General features: G+C 29.7%; 1 protein-coding gene and 1 long non-coding RNA gene across 2 annotated transcripts; one reads left to right on the top strand and one right to left on the bottom strand.

Moving 5' to 3' along the window:
- Positions 1 to 525: 525 nt before the first annotated feature.
- Positions 526 to 1,545, top strand: LOC135193491 (uncharacterized). The gene is made up of 2 exons (XR_010309270.1): positions 526 to 1,044; positions 1,385 to 1,545. It is a non-coding gene; the product is annotated as an uncharacterized LOC135193491 (long non-coding RNA).
- Positions 1,546 to 6,619: 5,074 nt separating this feature from the next.
- LOC113401973 (uncharacterized) lies at positions 6,620 to 9,315 on the bottom strand. The gene is made up of 5 exons (XM_026642065.2): positions 9,026 to 9,315; positions 8,702 to 8,881; positions 8,301 to 8,625; positions 7,003 to 7,264; positions 6,620 to 6,921 (listed from the first exon to the last, which is right to left on the bottom strand). Exons 1-5 carry the CDS (start codon positions 9,146 to 9,148, stop codon positions 6,660 to 6,662), a joined length of 1,152 nt encoding a protein of 383 aa, XP_026497850.1. The 5' UTR covers positions 9,149 to 9,315; the 3' UTR covers positions 6,620 to 6,659.
- Between the last annotated feature and the right edge of the window lie 115 nt (positions 9,316 to 9,430).

The following is a 9,430-nucleotide window of genomic DNA, read 5'->3' as shown; positions in this document are numbered from 1 at the left end:
ACTATTGAAAATAATTTACTACAGTTATTAATTTATAAATTGAAGTCTATGAACCGGGCATACCCATTAACAAAACAATCTACAGAGTACATAATCATAATATCGCTTTTTTATGTATGACAAATAATATCAAATTTATATTATCTTTGGAAACAATGTAATGCCAACCATACACGCCAATATTCATCATTTATGTATATAAAATGGGAAGACAAAGAGATATCATACTGCCGATTTAAGGGGCGTCTTAATTAAACAGATAACTATTAATAAGTAAGCGTTAGATTTAAATATACTATGCGAATACTACTCTTACTAATAGCTCTGTTAACGTTATATTATGAAATACAAATAGTATATACTCACTTAATATATTTTTATACTCTACGTTCGAAAACTATTTTTATAATTTAATTAAATTATTTGTCAAAGGTTCAGTTTTTTTCTTCAAATTAAACAATATTGGCTCTTAAGTGTGACAGTACCCTTAGTACGAGTTTGACAGCTTACTTCAAGTTATTTACTTTCGGTTTTCTTTTCATACAAATCCTATCAGCGCCCCAAGCGCAAACGCAGAGGAACTAAAATCAATAGTACGAGTTTTTATAAGTAACGTTATCGAGTTTGAAGTCGAAATAACGGGCGGTTTTCGACATTTTGGTAGTACGAGTAACACTTTTGACAGATTTACGCATGTAAATTGACGTTTTCGTTAATTTCTTATCGAGTTTGAACTCACTTGATTTAGTTAGGTGAGAGCAAGTGAAACTACATTTTAAAAATTAACTATTAAGCGTGTGAGGCAATATTATGCTTGAAGACTAGCTACAATCGTTATGGTAGCCTTTTATATCAATAAAAAGCAACGAAATTTAATTCTGCGGTGAAATTTATCTTCAATTAGCCGTATTTTAAACTAACATATTTTCTTGAGAATTGCCTTAGAAAAAAGTTAATAAGTATTTGTGTTAACATGTGAAGAAGAAATGAATAATAAATATTAATTTATTTTAAATATATTTACAAATATGATACAAACGCAAGGTGAGTCTAAATTTAAAATTTATTTTAAAATGGCATCCTAACACGATATTTAATTAGCTTGAAAATAAATGATAACTGTATAAAATAATTTAATTTAACTATAATAATGCCATTAAATTGCTTAAAGTAGAGAACAAAATATTAAAATAAAAGATAAAATTGTGATATGTATATTGTTTAAATGTGTATTTTCAAAAACAATAAAAATATTTTTTTTATATTCATTGGTTTATGGCAGTGGAGAATGCTTTGAAGATATAATGGGGTCATCCATAATATTATTAATTAACTATTATTCTTGAATGTAATCATTTTAAAATAAAATAAATATATTTTTCAGGCTATCAGTGTATCTATCCTTTATTTGGAGCAGATACGCTATTAATGATGATTTGGTGCAGACAACATCCAAAAAACAAGTGACCATGCATTGAACTGCAATCTACATTTCTACATAATTTCCTATTTATTTAATTCAAACAATAAATATACTAAAAAATGGATTTGTCTCTATTGAATATATGGTTCCTATGATTTTATAAAATGTAATTGAATTTAGAATGATTTAAAATTTTTGCATCATTATATAAGAAACATCTATACATATATATTAATACTCTTCACCATTGTGATTTGTTATGAATACTCTAATAAACAATCAACTTCAAAAACACTCTTATTGTTTAGTAAAATACTATGTTGTTGTTATTTATACTTTTTCAATAATTGGGTATATTAACTCTTCATTGTTTAATTGAAATAAAAATTTTATGTACATATGTAGTACATACAATTATATTTTAGGAAAAATAAAACACAAGTTATGAAATAATTATTATTTGTTTTAAATATATTAAACTATATTTTTACAAAGGTTCTTGAAATTATAGATGTAGCGTCACACTGGAAAATGCAGCATGAATGTAAAATAATCATGATCATAGAATAATTATAATCTAATAATAGAAATATTAGGTCTATATATTTAATGATAATTAGATATGCTTATTATTATAATATACTGAAACAATATTAAAACAATATATTAAATATAATGAAACATAATTTGGGTATTATCAATATAACATAATCATTTAAACAAAGTTTGAATTGGTTCAGTTTGATTTATTATGGAATTTTTCACACAAAAAAAGAGGATATTATCTATAAAATTAATCTATGTATGTTTGTTTAAATTAACACATAAGACACATGGAAATTAAACGCGAAGTAAGCCACTTAGTTTCAAATTAAACTTTATAAACAAATTAGAACAACAATTTAAATATGTATAAGTATATCAACGTAAAATTGTAAATAAATTAAATTTACAATACTTGTAGGTAAGGTTAGTTACAGTTTAACTCAAATTCCTCTATATTAAAAACAATATAAGTACACTGTTTATAAGTTTTTAAAACGTTTCTAAACTAAATTTACGGTCCTTACAATTATTACGGATCGTATTGTATATTAAGCGTAGTAATAAATTTATGTTTACATACCTCTTAATGAATTTTATAATAATTTTAAACTCCGATAAATTAATTTTTAAGCCAATCATGTTTCAATGTAATTTCTTCTTTTTTCACCGCTACTAAAAAACTTACACATTAATATATTCACAGTTTTTATTTCTTTTAATAAAATAAACATTGTAAAATAAGATAATATAACCTTCAAAATTTAGGAGACAATACTTTGCGACAGATGTCAAATATAATAAAAATGGGCGAATATTTTTTTCTCACCTTTTTAGCGCGTGTAAGTGAGATGGAAATATAAATTGTGGTGTAGTCTATTTCGAGTAGCTCGACGGTTATCATGGTTTTAACGCAAACGAGTAATGTCAAACTCATACTACCGAATACAAATACTTCATAAACGTTTTCGAGAAGTCGATATGTTATTAACGCATGAAGTATTGAAACTCGTACAAGGGGTACAGATTTTTTTTAGTTAAATAAATTGTTTGTCAGCTGAGATTATATAAAAAAATATTTGTTTCTTGTATTATTTAAAAAAATAATAAACAAAATTTATATCATAAGCCGGAAATTCGCCAACATAACAACTAAGTTACAACTGTTAACCAGCCAACTTAAAAGAGTAAAATTACGTCACTTGGGTTCCGCTACCTTGTTCGATAATTCATAATGATAGATCTCCATTCTCCAATATGATCTACCAATTCAGGAATAAAGTTGTTGGCAAAGCATGAAGCTTTAAGAGCGCTTATGCCGAATCAGCCGTTTTAACGACTCTTTTTAAAGGGATTGTGAGCCAAATATTTTTCAGTTACTTAAACGAAAGTTTAGACGCTTAAATAAACATTACAGATATTTGTAATTCTTTTGTTAAAATACATATTTTCAAAAATTTCTACATTTCAGTGTTGATTGAACGCTGTTTGACCTATAAAAAATAATTGTTAGTGGTTTCTGTAAACACTATATAATTTTTTTTTAATGTCATAGGTGGCAAACGAGCGGGAGGCTCACCTGATGGAAAGTGTCTACCACCGCCCATGGACATCTGCAACACCGGGGGGCTTTCAGGTGCGTTGCCGGCCTTTCAGGAAAGAGTACGCTCTTTTCTTGAAGGTTCCCAAGTCGTATCGGTTCGGAAAAACCGTCGGCGAAAGCTGGTGGACCACAGAGTGGTTGTGCGAGGCAGAAAATGTCTTAAAAATCGCGCTGTTGTGGATTTTCGGACATCTAGGTGGTGCGGGTGATATTTGGAATTTTGACGAGATGTCCGAAGGTGAAATTCAGCAGCCGGGATTAATCCGAACAATTCCTCGGAACATTCCCCGTGATAAATTCTGTAGAAGATGCAGAGCGATCCAACATCTCTACGCAAAGCCAAAGGATCAAGCAGATCGGAAAGGGCTTGATAGTCGATAATTCAGGCCGCTCTACGTTGGATACGGTCAAATGGAAGGAGCTGGTACTGGGGAGCACCCGCCCAGAGGTGAGAGCAGTATTCCATGTGAGGCCGAATTTGCGCCTTGTATAGTCTTAGACGTTGGGCCGACGTGAAATACTGTCTTGCCTTGCTGAGCACACCGAGCTTTTTTGATGCCAATTTGGCTTTGCCTTCCAATTGACCGCGGAACTGAACGAGACTCGAAACATCGACGCCAAGTATTCCGATACTAGCTGTGGCGGCTAACGAAATGTTCTCGAATCGTGGAGATACGACAAATAAACTGTGTAAAAAATAAACTGTATCAACTGTGTGTATATCCAACATATTATTATTATAAACGCGCCTCCCTAGAATGTATTGATAAAAAGAAATGCAAACCAAGCTAAATGCACAATATAAAGCGTCAAACTATGTTATTTCTACAAAAATACATCGTTAACCGAATAAATATTTATGCAATTATAAAGTTTAAGTCTATGATTAGTGAAAAAAAAATTTCGATGTTAATTACGAATCATTATCCTTTATTATTATTTTTTTAAATTACTTATTAACATTGATACGCAACGCCCAAATTAGCATACTGCGCCGAGCGTCTTGTCGTCGCGTGCTCAATGCTCATAAATACACATAGCTATTTTCTATGTAAGCCGCCTCTCTCGGCTAAGACGTTTTAATGTGAAGTATTTATTTTATTTTTAACTTTTTCAACTATAGAAAAAATTATATTTTTCTGTTGATAATACATTTTAACCAACTTCGCAAAAAGAGAGGTATTGTTTGATTAGATCCAGGTACCACGCATTTCTTAGGTACTGTAACTTACCTACCTTAAATAAAAAAAAACCTTAGTGCCTTTAATTTATTGTATTCGTTTATGAACTCATAATTACGTTGCCATTTATAATTAAACTAGCTGTTACCCGCGGCTTTGCCCACGTAGAATATGAATATATTTACAAATTAACTTAAAATGTTACGATAATGTAATACCTCTTTGTATACCACATTGGTGTGTATTTCAGCCCTTAGCGTAGAATATCCAGAAACGCTTAAATGCGAATCAACTCATATGTAATCGGTAGCCCAAAAATAAAATTTCATGTTTCTATCTTAAAAATGACGGACTTCTATACTAACTTTCAACCCTTATATCACCCCCGTAGGTTTAGAATATGCAGAAACACTTAAGTATCTACTCCTTTTTAATCAGTATCCCAAAAATAAAGTTTCATGTTTTTAACTCAAAAAATTCCATACGAACGTTCAACCCCTATTTCACCCATTTAGGGGTAGAATATCCAAAATTCCCTTCCGAGTGGGTGTCATGATATGTTATTTTATAAGTGTACAGCCTAAAATATTAGTTTTATGCTTCTAGTTCTAAATATTCTAAACATGACAATACTTTCAACAACTTACAACCTTTCATCTCCCTTTTCAACCCTTTACAGCACTTTTTTTTCCAAATAAAAAGTCTATGTCCTTTCTCAGGCTCTAGACTATTTGTGTACCAAATTTCATTTAAATCGGTCCAGTAGTTTTGGCGTGAAAGCGAGACAGACAGACTAAGTTAATTTCGCATTTATAATATTAATATATAGTATGGAAGTATGGATTGTTATTTTAATCGCTAGAGCTCCGATAATAACTGCGTCCGATCGCTGCTAAATTCAAAGTGCTAAGTGTACAGGGAGAACCGCGGCCTCCGACGCGCCTATAGCACGCTCCCGCCGCTCCGGCCGGCTGGTACCATCGCAAACGCTACGTTCCGCAATTTTTAAATCTGTAATATCTTCGAAAATATTCATTTAAATCATATGCTGTGAAGGGCCATATACATCAATATTCAATCAACAATGCATTTAAGGTATTTCATTGGATAAAGATTAATGCTGTATAGGTTAAAATCGCTACGAAAATTAGCCAATATTTGTGGTAAAAAATAAATAACAAAAAATGTTATTGTGGGTTATCACTTACCGATAGACACATACCATCGCGGACTTTTTTATAGACATTTTTGAGGTGTACAATTCTGTAGTACATTATTTTGATCTATCTAGTAGGGTTCATCCAGCGTTTACAATGTAAGCGCAAAAAAATTTATAAATTTACGACATCACATTAGAAACTTTTAAAATTATCAGTGTTACTATATTGTCTATGTATTACATACAAAAACCTTCCTCTCGAATCACTCTATCTATTAAAAAAAAACCGCATCAAAATCTGTTGCGTAGTTTTAAAGATTTAAGCGTACAAAGGGACATAGGGACAGAGAAAGCGACTTTGTTTTTTACTATGTAAAGACTACCAGTGTCCTTAAAGGTCAGGGTAATAACTTTTTTTGTAAAATTAATATATACAATAGTTAGACTACAAGTTTTGATGGCAGTTTCATATTAAAATGACTCAAGGAATTGTTAGCACAGTTACTATGATTGACAATCAACTTTAATATTTTGCTCAGTTTTTATTTTTTATTTATCAACTGTGTGTATATCCAATATATTATTATTATTTCAGTAATATATTATTATCATTTTATCTCCTATATAATTGAATGCAATTATACATTGGAATAAGCTATGTCGTTTCGATTGTAGTATCAGAGGTAGTATTGATATGATAAAGGAAAACATATTTTATTTTATAACTTTATTAATGTAATTGAAAACAACTTACTTTTTATAATTAATTATTTCTAGTTCTTGTTTTTCATTTAATATTAATGTTTTTAATCTTTTGTTGGGCATTGTTTTAATCCTTTTGAGACCATAATCTATTAGTTTTTCTAAAGGAGTTTGACGATAATCTTTGTATTTTCTAAAAATATTTGAAGTGGTCTTATATAAGAAACCATGAGTGAAGCCATCGGGAAAATGTTCGAGAATTTCTTTCCATCGAATGTCAGACCAAATTTTATAAGGATAAAGTTTTAATCTAAAAAATAAATAAATAATGAATACATTCATAAACAAAAAAAACAAGAATCTTAATTGAGAAAATACTTTACCAACTTACTTTTTCAAAATTTTCTTTCTAAGTTTATTGATTTTTATATCACATCTAACAAATAGTTGGACATGCAAACTGTTGTACCAAAACATTTGTAAGCATAAATGTTCTTTTCCCATAGCTTCTTCGAGTTGTACCCATATTGACGTTCCAAACCTTTTGTTTTGCAAATTTTCTAGTGGCTCTCCAGTGTATTTCATCAAAAGTTTTAAAAATGTTGTACACAAGGGCAATGTCCATTTAAAATTGTTCCTCTCAATTATTTTTCCTTAAAAAAAGGTGATAATATATTTTAAGCCTTCTGATAATATTTAAATGTGTTGAGAATATGATATTCTGAATTACAGTTTTTTCATTTGCATTAGAAAATGATATGGTAGATAGATATTCAACTATTTTTTTACATTTTTGGTATACATAAAGTTCTTGGTTCATATAGGTGTTGACATTAATTATATATTCCGTAAACAAAATATAAATAAAAGATCAACAGAGATACATTACCATTCCCATTTTTATTTAATTAATTGTGACATCATGAATGTCAGGCAATTAAATGGACATATTTAATCAAGGAGTTATTACTGTTAGAAGTTATTGTTGTTATGGATGCCAACTAATTAATAGGCTATTTGACTGGTTTTTAAAATCCATTTTATATTATTTAGTAGAGGTTAAGGAACCCAGTAAAAGTTGATTTTTTAAATTCGAGTACATATTTGCTGAAAAATATCAAATTAAAAATTCCATACAAGTGCGAAAACACTACTTTGACAATATGGCGCTGCAATGGGGTCGGTGGACGGTGACGTCACTTTCCTGTATTGTAATCTGTGGCACATATAATCCACATACAGTAGGCAAATGAGGTTAACATGCAAGTGACATCATCATAAGCCCGACCAATCAGGAGCGTTTTATGTCACGTGACAAACGTTTAAAAAAATGCATTTTTATTTATGGATTTATGAATTAATTTATTATTATTTTTAACTTTCGTTAATAAATAATCATTTTTAAGCTCATAATATATACTGATTACAATAATTGACACTTTATTTTTCGCATTGTCAAATAGCCTATTGTCATTAGTAAATCTACATGTGTTATTCTCAGGTGATGGCAGTGAGATAATCTGTACACAATTTAAACAAAACAATAAATTTAGTTATATAACTTTTTTATTCTCCTTTTTTTTCACTTTTCTTTCACTTGCTAGAAAATGTATAGCAACTTTTAAGTAAAACATTTGCTTAAATGGAATCACTAGCTTCTGTAAATTAAATTTGAAAAACACTACATACCATTACTAAGTTGAAGCAGCTTTTTATAAATTCCCCTTGGTTCACGTCCAAGAACAGCTGACAAATATGGAACTACATTTTTGGGTTTGTGGTACATACAAACAAGCATAATTTTCTCTTCATATACCGAATATCGCCCTTTAAATCTATTGCCATAATGGGTTATAAAGAATTTGTATACTTGATAAATAGTTCTGTTTAAACCTCTTGCTAGATAAGCCATAATAAATCTTCTCACTAACTCTTCTGGTGTATTAGGGTGGCGTGATTTATCTTTATTTCTCCATCGTGCCAGACATGCAGGTTTATTTGGAACACCATAAGTCTAAATTGATAAATATACAACACAATATTTAAAATCTTTAATATATTATATATTAAATGTAAAAGAAAAATCATACCTTTCGAAAGTCTTTCCAATTTTTAGATATTAATTCTGCTTCTTCAGAGCATATGGTATCTGTTCGATAATCTTGAGATACATCATCTTTTACTTTAAGAGGTCTAGTGAGGCAGTTTGGCTCTTGATACCAGGGTTGTTCCCAAGTAACAACCATGCTTTCTTTTTTATCTAAGAGTATCTGTACAGTGCAAAAATATAATAATTAATGAATGGAATAGAAAATATTATCATCTCTCTTTGAGATAATATTTTAGGAGAATACTTTTATGGAAACTCTAACTAAAGAAAATCTTTAGTTGCGCAGAATATCTTAAATTGGCACCTGCATAAACTCCTCGTCTTCGGCTTGAATTTGCTCTAAGACCATTTGTAAATCATCAATTAAAGTGGGATCACTTAAATCTTCAACATTTTCAAAACGTGCTAATAAGTCCATGTCCTCCATGGTAGAAAATTATTTATTTAAGGCACAAGGTTATAAATCATTAATACATCTGTTACAGACCCATATTAACCATTTTATATTTTGTTATGAAACTTAAATAGTAAACTATTCATATGCAAATATACAAGTAAAATAAATAGGTTCACGACTTCACGTGAACATAAATTAAACTTAACAAATTAACAGTCAAAAGTAGTCAAACTCAAATCAAAACATCAAATAATTATAGAGTATAAACTATATTGTATATCAATATAAACTGTAGTTGCTACAAATAAAAAC

This window comes from Vanessa tameamea, chromosome 2, assembly GCF_037043105.1.
Source record: "Vanessa tameamea isolate UH-Manoa-2023 chromosome 2, ilVanTame1 primary haplotype, whole genome shotgun sequence".
NCBI lineage: Eukaryota > Metazoa > Arthropoda > Insecta > Lepidoptera > Nymphalidae > Vanessa > Vanessa tameamea.
The sequence above is the reverse complement of the archived record's forward strand: the minus strand, read 5'-3'. Positions and strand labels throughout refer to the sequence as shown.